Below are 19,584 nucleotides of genomic sequence, written 5' to 3'. Positions count from 1 at the left end.
CGCTTGATTACATGCAATCAGGATCGGGGGTGGCTGCTGCCGATGGTGGAACCGTTTTAATGTGTGTACGAATGATTTGCGAACAACGGTTTCACGGTGGTTCTCATCCGTTTTTTGTTTTTGTTTGGCTCTTGTATTGCGCTTTTTAATCAACCTTAATAAACCGTTCGCCCCGAAGCCTGGAACGCCGTTTCGTACGTCGAATCAGATGGTTTATGTGTCTGCGCTGCTTGAGCTCGCTTCGCAGTTGAAACTCAGGCAGCAGTAGCGACACCCAGCCAGCCATTCAAATGGGGTGTTGGGGGGTGTTGGGGTGGACATAAAATATGGATTCGATTCGGAGGTTTTTGAAATTCGAGCCGAGGGGCGAATATTGAAACGATCCGGTAATGGGGTTTTTGTCCTCACCGCGGTGCCACTAGCTGCACTGCGCAGGGCAGCCGGGGGTTTGGGCGGTGGCCGATGACCTGCCGCGTAGATGAGCGTGGATAGGAGGGGGGAGAGGAAATGAATCAAGCCGAAACCACCGCGCCCCGGCACAGCGGAGACAGCACACCGGGCTGTCTTTTCGCTGTGGGCTTTTCGGCCGTGGAACAGACGTTCTTCTCAAGAGGGGGAAAAAAGGCAAAAAACAAAACAGAATCTTCTGTTTCGGCGGCGAAGAATATCGAATGTACATTTGAATATACTTCCAAAAGGCAACATTCACACACACACACAACGCAGGCCAAACGCGTTGAGGTAGAAAAAGCAACCTCGCGACACAATAAAGGATAAACGATATCAGGGAAGGGAATATGGCATATAAATATTGGCGGAGACACGAAGCTCAAAGGGGGAGACAGAGAGGGAGGCACAACAGGCCATACCAAATGATGAAAAAAAGAATCACACATACACGAGAGGCTCTCCCCATGAAAACACAAAATAAATAAATAAAGAACACAATGAAACACTACACGAATTCGTTCGAAGGGGGAGGGGTGGGGGGATGATTTTTCGGTGGACGACGTTTGGTTCCTCTTATTTTTTGTACGAAAGGGGGGGGACCACTGTGCTGTGGTACACCCCAACCCCCTCTCAACCCCTGCAAACCCCCTACAGCTAAGCCCAGTGTGTGCCGTCAATCGCAGGCGGCCCAAACAAAATGGGCAAGAATAATTTATTTCATTTCGAGTTCGATCGTACACCCCCCCTGCCCCCCTCTTACCGTTTTGCTCTTACACCTCTCCCCATGAGGCACCAGCACCAAAGAGCAGCTCGTTAGTTCTTGCGTGGTTTTCTAACGTTTTTGGGAAAACAGGTTTACCTGTATATCAGCGGATTTTTTTTTCGCTCTCTCTCTCTCTCTCTCCCTCTTGCTTTGTTTTCATTCGGTTGTATCTTTCCGTCCGGAACCGTCCGTTCGATTTCGTCGAAGGACGACCTGCGGGATCCACGGCCGTTGGCAGACGAGACACTACAGAGCGCTTCAACGCTCATGCTCCGTGTGCTGCAAAACGAATCAACATCAGCAGCAACAACCTCCACCCCAGGTATGGAAGAGGAAACCCTTCCGATGTGAACGAGTAGCACCCACCTCGCACAGTCGACGTCGTCATCGTCGTCGTCGTCACACACATTTTGGAAATGAGCTAACGCTAGAGCATCTAGTGTGCTTTGGTTTATGTTCAATGGACGGTTCCATATCTGTCACCGGCAGATAAATTTCCGCCCCAAACACTTCCACCCCCTCGTCCAGGAGCCAATTTGCACCGAAACAGGGAAAGGGCCACCCAAAGCCCAAGCGTCGTTGTTGTCTATGTTTATGGCAAAACAAAACCAAAAAAAAAAAAAACGATCCCAAAAAAGCACTTGACAGCTTCTACGCGATTGCACAGGTTTTTGAAAGGGTTTTTTTATGGCTTTGGCGAGAAGATGACATTGTGTTTTGTTTTTGTGTCATTTTTCGCTGGAAACCTCTCTGTTTGGAAACATAGACGCACAGGGATATCGCATAAAAAAGCGATGACTGTTTATGAGGTACAGGCGTCGTCCTCGTTTGAAGTACCCTTCGTTTTCTTTTTTGGTTTAGTGGCTGATGCCCGAATAAACTGTGCCCGCACCTGATAACATTTATCGTTGAAGTTTATTTGATTCACCTGTGCGCCCCAGCAGGTGGAGGAGGTTTAATAATTTGTCGATCAACTCTTACCTTCAGGGAGGGAGGCTAGAAAATGAGCATGGGTAGCGTCATCCCGAAATGGATTCAGCAAGGCACACAGTTCGCTGCTTAAATGCTCGTTTCCTTCCCTCAAAATGGTGGCTGAAGGCCCATTACCTCTCGTGGTCCAACCGGCAGAGCCAAATCGGCCATCGCTGTGCGTCTCGAGCTATGCTAATCGTTCGGGTACGGTTTGGAGAATGTGGCACAAGAGAATTTTGCACACTGCTGCCACCATGTGCTTCATGGCTTCTTTTCGCTCGAAAAAAGGCGTTCTTGGAGCAACCGAAACACTAAAAGTGTGTCCGTGTGCTGGTTTCGTGTGCGGATTTCGCTCAACTTCTAACTGAATTTTATCCACCGTATCCACCTGAACGCAAACACACATCAACGCACACACTCATGCCATTTGGTTGAAGACAGTTTGGGAAGGATTTGGCAAAGGAATCGCGTTTTGCGTTTCACATTCACGGGAAAGAACCGAAGAATAACCGGATTGATTCCCGTGCCCAAGGCCCTCAACGTTAACGCCAAACACACACACACACACACACACACACACACACAGTCGGCGGTTCCTGGGACTTATTCGGAAGGTGATTAAACTTCTCCCCCCAACTTGACAAACCCCCAAACCCTACGGGAGCAGGGAAACCCTTTCAGTCCGGGGTGGACTGCTTAGCACGACGGTGTGGAATGTTTATCGAAAAATACTTTGAAACGCGCTCAAAACTCATTGACTCCTGCCCTTCGAAACGCTTGTTATGTCTGATCGCGGCGATGCTCATTCCCCGTCCCCGCAAGGAAGGATTTTCGTGCGGTGGAAGGATTTTTTCACCTTTCGCGTGTTCCCCCGTTTTTTGTTGCTGTTCGATTGTGTGTCTTGCTTTAATTTCCTCCCATCGTTGCCTTCATCATTCGGGGTTGCATATTTTTAAAACCCGAGACCCCCGGTTTGATGATGAGTGTTGTGCTGTGCGTTTTGGGGCTTTGGCGCAACATTCCAAGTGACGATGGATGGTGGTGGGTTTAGGTCACGGAAGATCCAAATCCATTACGAACGAAGCGATCAAGCGTGTGTGCGTTGATCATGCTGGTTCTGGAGTCTGATCGGCTCGTCGCAATTTAAACGATTCTAAAATATGCAGCACCAAGTGGTGTGTTTTTTTTTTTGTTGTTTTCGACCGCTTTTCCGTGCCTATAGGTGCAGTTCCGTAAATCCTGCGTAATCGGTAGAGAAAACGTACTGTCTGAAATTCGCTGAATGAAATGCTTAACTTTATCGTTTTGTTTTCTTCTCATATTTGTACTGTAACACTGTCTCTCGCTATCAACACTATCAACACTTTGTTAAAGCTGACTACGCGCGCGTCACCGAGATCGATCGAACGAAATGGTGGCAAATGGTAAGGACCGGATGACAAATCAAACGGACGATGACAAACGCTCAACACGCGTAAAACAAAACAAACAAACAACAAAAAAAACTCTCCCCTTCTCCCAGAAACACCTTACCTCGCTGGCAAGTGAGAAACTTGTCGAATGTTTTGGAAATTCTAAATGCTTACCCCTCTGAGCGATCGCTCTGAGCGATTGCTCGATTTTATTTTTAATTCCCCGATCGGGAACGATCGTATGGTATAAACAAGGATGACAAACAATTACGAACGCAAACACGGTGAGCAAGGGTTCGGGTGTGTATGTATTTTTGCTCGTTCACACACAATTCCTTTGCTTCCTTTTTGCAGCATTTAAAAGATTGCAGATTGTGTAAAGATCAATCGACAAAAACAGTGCATCCCCGCTTTCTGAATGCATTCTGGTGCCTTTTTGCCAGTAGCGGCCAGTGGGTAGACTTTTGGGAAAAATTAACTTCAATTATCGCGGTCCACATTGTCACCTTGCCGGTGGTGGAATTTAGATTGCACAAAACCACACCAAACCAAATGGAAGGTGCAAAGGTGCAATGACAAGTGTGTTTGTAACGAATGCACCACTCATATGCACATAACCTCGAACGGAACTGTTTTTATGCTTGGTGCATTAAATCTTGAAAAGGATCTACCATGCTCATAACGCATAAGATTCCCACGTGCATCAAACACTCGTGTTGACTTTTTAATCTGTTATGTCCATTGATCGTTGTGGCGAAATGTGTAAAAGTCGCCGTCAGTGATCAAACCCTTCACTTTAATGGAATGGAAGAAGAGCAGAAAACGATCACCAATACCATCAGTTGTGTGTTCGTTCTTCTTCTGCCGATAGCTTAACCGAAAGCATGATGCATGATATCGATTGCATTGGTTTTTATGCTGCCAGTCAAATGCGATTTTGATCCTTTGCTGCAACAATGCTTTATTATAAATTATGACTCTACACAGACCGAAAGAGAGGCAAAAAAAAGGATGAGTTCGCCTTTGTTGTCGATTTCTCGTTCACACACACACACACATTCGACGGTTGGGAGCATTGTGTTTTACTCTGATCCCTGATGAAAAGTGTGATGGATACGAAAAGCGGGCAATAATTCACCATTCTTTCCACTGTGTTAAACACAACTCGTCCAAACAAAAAAACCCACCCATGATATGAAATACTGAAGCTTCGATATAACAAATACCAAACAGACAAACAAACGTGGAAAAAAACCTTAACAAAAAACAACAAACCACCTATTCAAAAATGACGTTTTGCACGGTGTGCGATAAATAAATTTTACACCAATCGAACACGATTGAGCAATAGATCCGAATAAAAACGCACAACGCATACCGACAAACAAGAACAAAAACCAAACCAACAAAAAAAACCTTCCAAAAGAATGACAAAAATGTAGCCAATATTTTATTGCTGGTCGACTGATAAATATCCCATGCAGCATTGAAACATGAAACAAAGCCATCAAACCATGGCAAATGTTGTGTCGATGGTGGTACTGGTGGCTGCTGGTGGTGATGGTGGCGGTGCATTTGGTACGCAAAATACGCGGTGCTCTCACCTCACCCAACCGGCCAACCGCCCAACCCATCGACGCGTGCACTTGAACGATTGTGTTGTGCATTTGGTGCATTGTTGCACTGCACTGCTAAACTGAGTTGTAAACAACAAAACAAAAAAAGGGAAATTAAAACAACACAAAAAAAACATTATTAAAATAACAAAACTACAATGGAAGATCATAGCGTCCTAGAAACACGGGTAGCACACGCACACAACCGGCCCCCAAATTGGATGAAGGCAAGAGAAGAAAAGAGAAGGGAAGAAACTGAAGGGCGAGTGCGAATGCCTCGACTGGAAAAAAAAGCAAAGCAAATCACAGTACAAAAAAAGAAGGAAAACAGCAATAAGCAATAATCGCGACTTGCAAATACTTCTTTTTTTATTTTGCGAAATTCTGAACTGCTTTTTTGTGACACCACCTTTCCCTTTCTCTGCTTTCTCTGTTGTTTCAGGTGCATGAACTGTGTGATAATTTTTGCCATCGATATATATCGTGTTTAAAGGGTAAAATGCCAATAGATTTAGTGATTGACGAACGGGACACCACCAAACCACCAGAATTAGGCGGTGCCAATGGCGAGGGTAGAAGTAATGCAGATTCAACATCGCATACTGATGGAGCTAGCACACCAGACGTTGTGAGTACCCCCTTCGCGGGAGCACATGGTCCTATATTGGCGAGCTACAATGCGGTGGTGCACCCATGTTCGTAGTACGACTATGACCTTCTTGCAAAAACGAAGCGGGTGCTCACAATGCCCTGGGATAATGGCCAGAACTTCACTTGATCGCGCTGAAGAACTTTGATAAGACATTTAAAACAGAAAAAAACACATACACACACACAACCATACAGATACAGATTTGAGTAACAAGAAAAGGAACAAACAAAGAGAAAGAGTTTAAGAAATGAAAACAAAAGAGAGAAAAAAACAAAATACTACCAACAAATAACTACAAAACGCTAAAACGCTAGAACGCAACAAATGAAAGGAGGAAAAACAAACAATGCAAACAAACAAAACCCCACTATGCTAAATAGAGAACCCTTCTCCCCCCCCCCACCTCTTTATGTTTAGAGAAACAAGCCCCTAAAACTTGAAACAATGCAATTCAAATGAAACAACAACAACAACAAAAAACGTAAACAGAAAGCTTCGAAATTATGAACTAAAAAAAGGTTACAGAAAAAGCCACCACAATACTACATGTATGAACCATTTTTTTTTAATCGATAATTGTTTAAACATTTTTTAACATGTTCTATTGAAACTGAAACAAACAAAAGGAACAAAAAACATGCAAATAATAGCTACCGCTACAGTTTTACAACCGTGTGCCGTCTCAACGTTGGACACAGTTGGAACTTGCTTTTTAATTTTAAAATGCCGCCCCAAAAATGCCACCATTAAGACACGAGCAGACGAGCAACATTGATTGATTTAACACACATTTCCGGCTGCAAACTAGAATACCAAGCATACCAAAAAAAAAGTTATTAAACAAAACCAGCTGAACAAGAAATCACAGCATCGCTAGCAGAAAGGCGAGTCAAAGGCAGAGAGTATTACAGTATACGAGCAGCGAGGGGAATAAAAACCAGACACAAACACACACTTTCTTGCCAGTGCTGGGCCTGCTACTTATTTCGCATTGATGATTGCATTTATGAGTTCTCCCTCGAGTTCTTTACATGTATTTTTTTCCTTCAAATTCTCCAGCTTTTCCCTTGTCGGAAAGCCCGCGCAACCTTGGCGGATCATGGTGGACCGCCGGTGGTGGAGAATGCACAATTGAGTTGCAAAACGGCTGACCGGCTGGTACTGGGCAGGTTACGTTACGCAAATTGAGCATGTGCATTCATCTCTGGCTGGCTGGCTGGCTGGTGGACTGGCTGCCTTTTGCCGGGGCAGCTGGCATGCACAATGCGAATGAAATGAGATGATTAATGAAGCGTTTGCATCAACCGTACAGAAGCTTCGGAATTGCATTCCGAGGGGAGACATTATATTAAAATTAAAAGCTCTTCCAGCACCGCACCAGCCGTGGTGGAAGGGTGGCAGCCGGCTGATGCGCAAAGCCCTGCCCTGCTGCACACACCACATCCAAATACTTTTGTGTTTTTTTTTTTGCTCTCCCGCCTGCGATTCGTTCTGCAAGCGCGGAGTGAATTTGCATTCGAGATCTTGTTGCATTTCGCGTGCTTTTCGTACATGATTTTTTCTTCATCTTCCTCCCCTTCATGTTTTGCTACGGTTTCTTTGCCCGAAGGTTGTGTAGTACACACACGGCTTGGGGCAGCTAGCACCGTACGTACAGTCTGTTTGATCAGCTCGCTCACGTAGGCGAGCGACACGATATAGCGTGCGTTTATTATGGGGCCTGTGCGCATGGCATGGTCGAATTATGGCATGGAAGAAAAAGAGAAGAAAAAAAAATGCAAGCAAGCCAGTGTTCCCAGAGTAGCAAAAGAAGCGTACTAGCATAGCCAGCCAGACAGGATGACCGATGATGGCAGTTTGCAGAATGCGGCAGGCACCGTACCAGCCGAGCGTAGCAGCGCGACCGCGCAGGAAAGGATCAGGCTTGGGAGAAGGATTTTAACATGCGCAAATGTTTCGGTGCTCGATTAATAAAGCGTCCTTCGCGGGCGACGGGCATGCGAGCATGCAAACTAGAAGCACAGGACATGTGTTTTTCTGTGGTTTTGCGGAGGAAGCAAAGTAGAAGAAGAAGACGAAGAGGGGAAAAATGCAATCCTGCCAAGAACGGCCGAGGGAAGCTAAAATAAATGATTGTTTTTGCACCTTTCCTCCGGTACGAGGGAAGGTTTGCTTTTTTTGTTTTTTTTTTTTGTGTTGTGTACTGCCGCTCCACGCACTTGCTTGGATGCAGCGCACAAAGGCATGTAAATCGATGCATAAAGCAATCGTACACGCACTAAGTAGCACACGGCACGCAGGCACCGATCCGCCGCCAACGGTAGCATGAGCGCACAGATCTTAGGGCGACAGCAAACAGCGCAGACCGGAAATGAGGCAGAAGATAATCGCAAGAAGTCAAGCAAGTCAGACAGCGCAGTTCATACAAAAGTCAAACAGCCAGGCAGCGAAGCGACAGGAAGCGATAACCAAGCGTTCTACGCCCCGCAACTTCCTTCTTTGATTGTGAAAATTGTAAATAGTATTTCCGCGCGCATAACGCATAGAACTAGGGCAGAGGAGTGAAGGAGCATACAGTAGTAGCAGTGGTAGCAGCCGCCACGGCACGGCAGCGGTACCAGCAATGGCGGCAACCTCGGCACACAAGAGAGTCAGCCATACAAGTAAGGCAGTTAGCAAGTGGCAGAGCACCCACCGGGGCCACCGGCACCCAGGGTGGTGCTGGCAGGAGAACTGGGTAGAACTTGGTAGCGAAATGAATGCAGCGAAGAGGAGTGAGGCAAACACAAAACCTAGCTAAACGAAAATCAGTCTAATGCAATTGCTGATGAAACAGAAATACGTAATTAGTAAGTAAGCAAACTAGTGCAGAAAGCAGGGCAGGGGTGCAGAATTGCTCGAATTTTGAACACAACAAAATTAAACCTATTATTAATCTCCTCATGCGTATACGTAAAAAAAACAAACTAAAACAAATACTACAAACTACAACACTAAAAGAACGAAAAAGAAAGAGAAAGAGAAAGAGAACGAAAAAGTATAGCAAAAAAGCATAAAGCAAAACAAAACAGTCCGAGGCAAACCGGAGGGTATTAAAACTGCAAGCGTTACAGCTCTAGTGTAAACCACAGTAAAGCGTTTTTGGAACTAGCGGAGAACTAAACTAAACATGTAAAAGGCTTAACAACGATGCAAACATTTGCTAAATCTGTTTTGAGAAAGTCAAACGTTTAGAATGAAACAAAATGAAAAAAGCAAAACAAAAGGAAAAAAACAAAACAAAACAATAGCGAATGCGAACAGCAGCGAAACCAGGCAAACAAAACAAAACAAACCCAAAAAAGTACTACCAGCGAACGAACGAGATTAGTTTTGTAGCACTTCGTTTTTGCAAGAGGCCCATATAGCTCGCCAATAGTAACTATATTTACACATTGACGTAACAATTTGGCAAAAAAACAATATGTCGTACCCCACCCTCCCCTTTTCATCTACTCCCTTTCTGCCCACCGCCCACCTTGTCGAACCATTATTATTGACTAATGCTACTATTTACCTTCAATTTTTTAATAATTCAGCAGAGAAAAAAACACTCACCCTCACTTCTACTTTTATAGTGATTTATAGTGTTTTTTCTTCTACTTCTTCTTCTTCTAACCACTTGTGCACACGGGTCCTGTTCAACGCCGGGCAGCGCCTGTGTGTGTTAGCAAATTGTTTTCTAATATTTTACCCCGATCGCCCACAGCAGAGCAGCGGTGGGCAGCGATTTGTTCTAAATAGTTAGCCAAACCAACAATAACCCTCCACCACCACTCACGTATTGGAGGGAACCCCCCCCCTCCTTCCCTCTCCTTTCACACACGCTCACACACACACACTCGCCGAGCGTTGCATATTGTTGCAGTTGTTTGCTGCCAGCAGCATGTTTAATCAATCGTTTACTTTCCAGCCATTCTCATTCTCTTTATTTTATTTAGCGCACTGTTGTTTTTACAGTGTTTCTATGGCACTTGCCTGTAATGGAACTGTAGCCCCGTCCCTTTTTCTTCCCATTTTTTACCCCCTCCCCATCTACCCAGCAACCTAACAATAATCGTAAATTGTAACGACTCCTCTCCCGAGCAACCCTGTAACAAACGTCCGGGGACGAACCTTTCATTGCCAAATTGTTACGCAATACTAATTTATCTTTTTAGATGTAGCATTTTACTTTTTTTCTTTTCCCATATTGTTATTTTTTGTTTAATGTGCATGCCCTTTTTTATACCAAGACAAATGGAATTTATTAGATTTGTGATATTTGATTTAACGATTCGTGCTCAATGTTGTCGCCAATTTGGTCGTGACCAGCGCCTTCATGGGGCGCTGTTGACGATGAAGCATCAATTAGATGCACCCGTTAACTGTACTGCTTGAGTGCACAAGTTAATGTGATTTTAAACCTTTGAACAAACTGCTCGAATAATGTCCTTATCTTGATGGATAAGGACAAACCCTCATTAAAAAAAAAACACTATCTCTCCACTCTCTTAACCATTCATTAAGGAAAAACCATGCTAAATGGTTTCACTTTATCTCGATCACCATCTTGTGCATCTTGTGTGGGGTTAACAAAAAAAGGGCTCTTTTGTACTTTCATCATCCTTATCCTCCGCATACATGTTGTCGAGTAAGGTTTCGCTTTTCGATGTGCCCGTCGGGGCAGTGTGCAGTAGCTGCTGCTGCTGCTTTGTTTTCTCTACCTTTAACCATCAACATCAACCATCAACAACACGAATGAACAAACGAATTGTATGGGACCCCGTGCCGGAACGAAGTGTTAAGAGTTTTGGGTACTTTTCGTACTTATCGGTTCTCGCGTAAGCTTCCACATATTAGCCACTTCCACAGGTTTGAGCTCTTCGAAGCTCCCCTCCCTCACCTGCCCGCGCTCCGGGGGGTTAGAGGGGACGAATTTTCGCTTCCCTTCGCTCACCCGCACACGCTTCCACGTGTCCGAGCTGTACCTTGCAAACGCGTGGTGGTTTAGGCTAGCGCTTGCGTATGGAGCAAAAAACGTATTGTAATCTCAAGCTAACTACCCTCTCGGCTTTTCTTTTGCGTGTACAAATACGAAACAGACACACACACACACACACAAACTAAGCTGCTTAGAACAGAAGGCAAAACGAATTACTTCCTTAATTAGCAAAATTATCGCACAAACAGCAGCAGGGAGGGGCGCGTACTAAATACGTAAACGCAAATGTACGACTGACTTTGACTTTTCTCGTTCTTTAAGTGTTGGTAGAACAAACAGTGCGCGGGAAGTGAAAGTGGAAAGAGCAAAGTTAGGCTAATCTAAACATTATCTAGCGGTAAGTTGACCGAGATGCAGTTTGCAGTGGCATTAGGAAGGCGTGCAGACGGATAGGCAACACAGCCCGGGGGCAAAGGAATCTTAGTGGCAATTGACTCTTAAGAATATTACGTGAAGATAGAGAGATAAAGAGACAGAGAGAGAGAGAGAGAGAGAGAGAGAAAAGAAGGGAAGTTTAATTCAACCAAATTTTATCCAAGTTTAGGTTGGTTAAACACACCTAGCGTTTCCCAGGAAAGTCAATGATTATACGCTCTACATACGTGCGTAAGTTTAGTAAAGTGAGCAAGTATACAGTCACATCGTGAATGAAATGTGCAAGTGAAACAAGAAAAATCAAAATCGAAAAAAATATTGCAACTACAAAATGGAGTCGATACAAATTAAAATACCCATTTAAGCAATGAATAATACACACACAAACACCCACGCAACTAAGTGGTGGTAAAATGAGTATACGATTTTAATGCATAACAGCTACGAAAACGAAGAAAAAACGAAGCGACACAAGTGTGCGCCGATATAAAGCTAACTAATTCGAGTATTAAGCTTTATGTATCTGTTTTTTTCTGGTTTGTTTTTTTTTATTAATTATTACACGTTTACTTATTACCGAACGGTAGAGTATTTTAACCGCAAGGGGCCTAGGGAATACGCAAACACAAATTATAATGGCCGATAAGTATGATAAGCGCGTAATGTGTAAGTGCAAGAAAATTACCAGAATAGTTTAAAAAAAAAGAGGGTAGGGAAAATAGCAGTGCAAGCAGGGGTCGTCAACGTAGGAACGTAGCACGATTTTATTTCCAACCAATTCGCCACTCAAACGAATATGCATACGCATTCATCTTCATCCAACCCGCTAACCCGAAGCATTATTGGTTTGCAACAGGAAGATAAGCAAAGAATGAAAACAAACGCGGGTGCACAAGTCAGGGAAGCGCAACATTTCCGTTTTAATTTTTGCACACCGAGCAGAGCAAATCCGTTCGGTTGGACCGATTCATTTCGATTGCATTTAAAGCCACGGCTACGAACGGGACGACGGGTGGGAAGGGCCTGCGTATGAAGAGAGGGGATGCAATGGCAATCCCAAGATACGGAACAATATACCAACAAATGAAAGCAAGAAAAACACGGACATACATACGTATACCAAGAGCAACACATGATTGCGTGATGAATGAAATTGTAAATGTATACCTTATTAAAGTATTTTCATAACAAAACAACTCCAGCGGCAGCAAACAGAGGGCAACTACTAACTGTGCACACCGTGGCAGTCAGAGGGTGGCTTTATTTTGCGTTGTTGTTGTTGTTTTTAGGCAAGATTAGTATAGTGCAAGGATTGCGCGTGTGGACGATGTATGCGAGGAAATGATTTGATGAACGCCGGTGCGTTTGCAATAAAGGCTCCCACCCCATTCCCTTTGCCCTGGAGCGGCAAACAGACCACTGATTGGACGAATGCACTGTCTTACCTCACTACCTTGTCCTATGTGGAGCTGTAGGTGAAGGCTGAAAGGGCAGGGAACAGGAAGTCCTTACTGCAACAGCCAAGCGACAGAACACCCAAATCATTCCCGCACACTGCCTGCGCTTTCTTATGCAACAAAAAATGGGGGTAACGGTATAAAGCAAAAAAGAAGGAAGAAGAAGAAATACTAACACACCCACAATACAAAACGTATACGATGATGCTTTCATGCAACGATGAAACGCGTAACCAACCAATCAAACAAAACAAACAAAACGAAGCAAAAGCGTGTAAAACTATTGATCATATAATTTTTGCATCGAATACTAACCACACATTAAGGAGCATAATAAGGGGGGGGAAAATTTGAAAATGGTGCGGCCAGTTTTTGCCTCGGCCTCGGTTGTCTCCCTCGCCGCTGCCGCCACCGCCGCTGCGCGCGCGCGCGCACGTTCTAATCAGCTCAGTTAGCAATACCTTGTAAGTATGTAATATAAATGCGATAAAAACAGAAAACTATGAAAGTATGAAACCGCGCCGTGTAACCCCGGGACACGCGCACTAACCGCGGAAGAATGCAGCATTTTAATGCCAGTAGTATAATGCAAATGAATGCAAACAAAACAAAATGACTATATACGTACATAGATGTAGTGGCAAAATGCTAAGAAACTAACAGATGTAAGGAAGGAATCCGTTTCCCCCCTCCCTTCCCAAGACTCCTTTTCCCCTCTTTTCTTCTCCTCCCTTGAAAGCAGCTCACTGTCTGTCTGTTCACTACCCCTTCCCATCCGTACCGGAAGCTCCGAGAATCTTTTCCCAATTTCCTAATCTTCTCCTTTTTGAATCTACAGCTTCCCTCTTTGCACACACACAACGGTTATCATCCCTTTAAGTAACAACTTTCTAGAATCTCGTGTTTGCTCGCTATCGAAAAAAAAACACACACAAACACAAAACGAAATCTTTTTTTCTAAAAAAATACGGTTCGTTTATAGACGTTGCGTTGAACTCTTTCTCGTTCACTTTTATTTAGTGCGTTAAAAATTTAGCTCTAATTCTTTCATCCTTTATTCTAATGCCAACTCAGTGTTGTACACAATTACCTACTCACACACACACACACACGCATGGGTATACGAGAGTATGTTGTTTTGCATGCAAGACGCATAGGAGAAGAAGAAACGAAAAGTTAGGACGAGTTAGCACAGTACAGTATTGTTGCCATTGTTAGGGAACAAACCACGAAAGGCATTGCTTACTTACCACCCTGGATGGGGGTGAAGCCTCACCACGAATACAGGCCCCCCCCCCCCCCCCCCCTCCTTTCCAATTTAGCAACGTAACAAACTTTGCATGGTGATGAACGCATGAACAAGGATACTTAAAACAATACGGCAAAGCATATACGTAAGCGAAAGTTTATCATGTTGCATGGTGACGCAAAACAAAAAATACGTAAACCTAATGTATAGGTCGTGTTCACGCATGGTGAATACACTACTATTTGTACAGGCTCAGTGGCAGATTCTAGCAAATGTTATGTTGTTTCATTTCTATCGTGTAATGCTAATTTTATACCAACTTTGGATTTTTTATTAGAACCATCTGTTTTGTTTGCTTTTTGTTTTGACAAAAATGTGTTTCTTTAATTATATAAAATTTGTAACGAAAGATCTCCCTTGAGGTGAGTGTGAGCAAAAAGAGAGAGAGAGAGAGAAAGAGAGGAAAATACAAACCATACCTTTGAACTGAGCGTGGAAACAATAAATAAAGCGTACACGAAAGGTATCACACACACACAGCAAAGCCAGCACCTCACGCTGATATCGGACTGAAACGCCCGAGTCACAAAGCAAAGGCCATACTTTTGGTGCGAACATGGGAAGAAAAGAAGAAGAACAAGAAGAAGAAAAAACTAGGCAAATAATTACGTGGCTCTATACGGATAAATCTATTGCTTCCTTTTTTTTTTTGAATAAGAGTACACTCGAGAGCAGGAACAAAACTCCACCAGGAACTACTCGCAAAAAAGCAGTGCTGGCACGGGGAAAGGAAACGAAATGAGGAAACAAATCCTAACCATAATTTTGTAAATAATACCTTACTATACGTAAAATGCTCGAGCTTCGATTGCATTCAGAAGAAACATTACAAAACAAAACAAAAAAAGAAATGAAAAAGGGTGGAAAATTCAAAACGCATTACGCATAACCAACTCATCCAGCAAAACAAGGAAAACAAACTGTAAGAAACTCCCGAACTACCAGTGGGAATAGCATAATCCACGAAATGTACAAGCTGTTGCTTCCTTCCTTTCTCGTTACACACATCCCTACACACCCCAACGCAGATGAACACAGCTTACCATACACACACAGACCGTTACTGTCCTTTTGTTTTCCACTTTCACCCGCCACCGGGGTGAGTGCAAGAAGCGGTGCGCGTTTGACAAAAAAAAAAAAAAAAAACAATACCACCACCAAATTCGGGCTACGAATTCCTGCAGTGAAATGCTGTACAGGAAGCCAGCTTTGAATGGAGTACCCCAATTGAATGTGTTTCACGCTCAATTGGAGGAAAAAGCGACCCATCGGAAGCGGATTGTCAAACGTACGTAGCAAATGTTTCTTGCAATTTCCCACCGGCAATACAGGAAAGGATTGTGCGGATGCGTTTTGTTTTCCGTTACTCATCCGTTTCCTTATCCGAACCTTGTGTCCTTTTCCCACATCCTCCCACACAGACACACACACGCACACACACACATCCTCGGGTTGCTTCCGATACATGCACAGCTACACACATTCCCAGGAGCCGAAGGGGGTAGAGCCGATAGACAGAGAGCAATGATGTTACGGACAGCGAGAGAGAGAGAGAGAAAGAGAGCGCCACAGAGAGTTTTTCATGCAGTTACGATCCAAACGATGTTTTTTCCAAGAATCTCTCCTTTAGCGTAACGTTTTTTCCATCATCATATACCTCCTACATACATAGGGTATTATTAAACAAAACAAAAAAGAGTTAGAGCAAGAAGAAAGCAAAAACAAATACAACAAAAACAAAAAACAAAGAAAAAAAACGAACAAAAACCTACGCGATTATAGCGAAACAAAACAACAACAACAAAGCAACACAAAACCCTTCCAATGTGCTTCCTTCTTAATTTTCTTTCCTTCCGTTACGGGGATCGTTCCGTTGTAATTGAATGTTTAGAGCATAGTACAATGATGTTCTGCTTCCGTCTCATTTTTTTTCAACCCTTTCTTTCTCTCTCACTCTCACACGCGCACACCGACGCATTTTATTTTTCGCCCTATCGGGTGCGGGTTTCTTTGTTTACATGCAAAACACCGTGTTTAGAAGATGATTATTTCCGATCTAGTTATTTTTTTTTTTTTGGTGTGTATTATTACAAATAATTTTATTATTATTATTATTCTAATTGTAACGCAAAAAAGAAACCGTTCTGATTTACATTACACTTTATGTGATCGAGAGTTGAACCCGATCACAGCTCGGTGAGGCGCGAAGCTCGTGAGCGATCGAAACCATTAAGTAAAAGAGGGGGGCGGCCACCCCGCCACAGCGAGCGCGCGCGCGTGCGCTCGCACTAACTCATGATATTATGTATTTTGTCTATAAAAGAAAACGAACAAAAAAAAAATACACAACCGTGAAGCAAAACATTATAACTAATATTTAAACTATTTTTTGACAAAATAAATGTTTTGTTGTTGAAAATAAAAAAAAAAATAAGCCGAGAGAGCGTGTTGTTTTGATTGCATCCCGATCCCGATCGACGCGCGGGCGAGCGCTGGAAGCGGAACAGAACATGGCCGTACCACCACAGAAGCAGCAGGAGCAGCAGGAAGAGAGAGAGAGCAGCCTGTTGATCGTCGTAAACATTGAGAAAAACCCCTGACCCTATCACTTCACCCATACAATTCGTCTGTTCATTCGTGTTTGGTTACAAGAGGAGAAAGGCTCTAGAGAAACGTTCACTCAAACGAGATTTGTTTTCTGCAGCAATGCACACACCAATACCGTTTTCAGCACACATTTTTACCACACAAATCACTGGCGTGCACTGTTAATATTCCCAGCATTGATCACACAGCATCGTATTGGCGGCTATAAACGGGAAAAGCCGTTTTATCTCGTCCCATCTGCAATGTACACCATCAGCATCGCCATGCAAATGTGCCTGCAACATTGTCGTGCTAGGAGCAAAAACAACCTGTTCCCCTTTTCCTGATTGAAACATACATCGACCGGGATTTTCTATTTCATTCGTGGCGCGGGGTATCATCGGCGTCAAGTTTCGTTTAATGTGCGCTTCATAAAACCGCCCCCGTTAACCCCACCCTTCCAACCCAGCCGTCCCAACGCAATAGAACGTTTTTATGCTGCATCATAAAACGGTATCCGATTATGAAACATTGTCACTCGGATTTGTTGTGTGTGTTTTTTACGACACACACACACACACACACACACACACACACACACACACACACACACACACACACTAGACAGTCACAACATCCCGCCAAGAGTCACACTATCTTGTTGCATGTTGCCTGCTGTATCTGCACACGCCGTTTTCCCATCTCATAATGCGCGTCACTGCACTAATCATCATCATCATCATCATCCGATCGAAATGGTTCGGTGCGATGATGCCAGCTGCCAGCACTCCCAAACATTCCCCCCGCCCGGAGAGGGAAGTACTTGAGTACTTGGGGTGGAATGGGTTGTAGGCCGATATTGGAAACGATCCTCCTGTAATAGTTTGCCCCTCTGCCCGCCGCAAGAGCCGCTGTACGGCCACCAAACTGCACTAGCTGAACTGTTGCGGCAGGCGGAACCCGCGCGCGGTCGAGTTTTACGACTCGGCGTGTGCGAGTGTGCGATCGAATCCCATCGCAGCTAATCGAAAACCGTTTGATGGCCGGTAATAAAATTTACAACCCTCCGAGCACACCCGCGCACACCCTTCCGCTCGTGCGGTGGACGATATTGTAAGGGAGAGCAGTCTCGCGCGACTCTCCCACTTCAGTTTTATGGTGTTCGATAGGCTAGTTTTGATGTTTTGTTTTGGTGCTTACGAGTTGGATTGTTGTTATTGATGCAAACAAGATGCATCCCGGGTGCAGGCCAGGTTCAGGTTGAAAAACACAGGTGGACAAAGTGTGTGTGTGTGTCTGTGTTTTTCAATCAACTCATTTACACTTTTCAATCGAGCAAAGTTTTCAAGTGCCATCCAACCCAGGCAGCGGATGCTACGAGCGATGCCTATCGCACTGTTTATTGTTTTTTTTTTTTCTGTTTTGTTTTTACTTTGTGGCACTGTCCCTGGTATCTGCTGGTATCCCTAAACAGACAAATTGAGACTACGCATCGGCCAGTATGCGTGGTGTCACAGCTGCCGTGGTCGCACACCTGCTACCGGCAGCTCGTCGTTCGTTGTTTTAGGCTGTATTACAAGTCATAAAATTTACAGCCAATTTTCATCAACCCTTGGGCAGTTCGGAGTCAATCCAAATCCTCGTGCTCGGGACCGAGCACTAAACCCCCTGGCCATGTGGAAAAACCATGTGGCAACATCTGTGGCAACAGATTCTGCCCGGCTAGAGACGGATGAAATTCCGGACCTAAGGATCTTGCTGATAACAAACCAGCCTAGTGCAAAAAAGGGGGAACGACCAAAAAAAAAGGCAAATCATGTTGCTTCTTTCGTGCTTTTTTTCTTTTTTTTCTGTTTGGTGATGTTTGCTCAAACCTGCAACCGACGAATTGAGACATGCAGCAAAACCCCCTGGTAGCATATCAAGCGGGTGCCAACGTGTACGGTACACATTCAATCGAAGTTTTATAGACCGAAAATAGATAAACTCCTGGTTGGAGGGGTCGTCATCTTTTTGCTCTTCTTCTTTTTTTGCGCATCATTTATCGTGCATTTAAGGGAAATGATTGGGGATGCGTTTTACGACTCGGGCAGCAGCAGCAGCAGCAAGATGATGTTGCGCAAGATCATCAATCGGAATCCCGGCGTGTAAGAGGAGTAAGTAGTTAACGGTGTTGGAGTTGTTTTATTACACCGCGGTTTAGACGCACACAGTTCATCCTTTTCCGAGCTGGGTTGACCACAAAGTTTCCCACTCACCAACACACCCGGTCGCTAGAGGGGCAATAAGCCGAAGGATCAAGTTTTATGGCATCCCGACGACATCGACAATCGGATAATACACTGGGATGTGCACTCCGGCCAGTAAAGATGAGCTTCCGGATGTGTGCGGCGCGTGTAAATGAAAACCCATACCATATGGAGTGTGTGCGTTTCTGTTTTTTTTAAGCCAACTGTGTAAAGGCGAGACGCTGGTTTTATGATTGACTTCCTCACGGTGAGCGGGAAGAATCATCCAGTGCAGAGCAGAGGCAAATTGTTTGTTTACGTACGGTTAGGTTTTATTGCGTTCCAAACGTTGTGGGGGGGGGGGGGGGTCATGAAACTCGGCCGGGGTACGGGTTTGCGGTTACAAGGGACGCAACCAGTTGGTCCGCAAGGAGAACGGCTGGGCACAGGCAGACGGAAAGCGATCATATGCTCAGTCTGTGGGGTTGTTGTATTTTTTTTAGGGACAAGATTTAAAAAAAAGAGCTACACACCATACAAAGTAGTCCGGGAAGAGAAACCCTATCGCACGGTAATAAGCGGGTACATGCACACACGCAAATAAGTCAACTTGCCAAAGCTCTTGCACTCCTTCTGCCGCCCAAAAATAATAAAAAAATAAAACACCCGACACGCAATTTTGATATCATCCGCCAGCTGGTTTTGATCCAGTCCCTGTTGCGTGCGTCTGTGATGCAATTA

General features: G+C 44.3%; 1 protein-coding gene across 10 annotated transcripts in view; it reads left to right on the top strand.

Annotated features, from left to right (window-relative positions):
* The window catches only part of LOC133391240 (homeobox protein homothorax), a 143,209-nt gene that overhangs the window by 66,371 nt on the left and 57,254 nt on the right, over positions 1-19,584 (top strand). For 6 of the 10 annotated variants that reach the window (XM_061643430.1, XM_061643431.1, XM_061643432.1 and 3 more), the window contains one exon: positions 5,656-5,841. In XM_061643430.1, coding sequence (XP_061499414.1) covers positions 5,656-5,841 — 186 coding nt within the window. Of the gene's footprint in view, positions 1-5,655; positions 9,081-19,584 lie in introns of those variants that run through there. The other 4 variants (XM_061643435.1, XM_061643433.1, XM_061643434.1 and 1 more) reach the window with 1 other exon arrangement.

The sequence above is a fragment of the Anopheles gambiae genome, chromosome 2 (assembly GCF_943734735.2).
Source record: "Anopheles gambiae chromosome 2, idAnoGambNW_F1_1, whole genome shotgun sequence".
Taxonomy (NCBI): Eukaryota; Metazoa; Arthropoda; class Insecta; order Diptera; family Culicidae; genus Anopheles; species Anopheles gambiae.
Note: the sequence above shows the minus strand (reverse complement) of the source record. Positions and strands in the feature narration are given on the sequence as shown.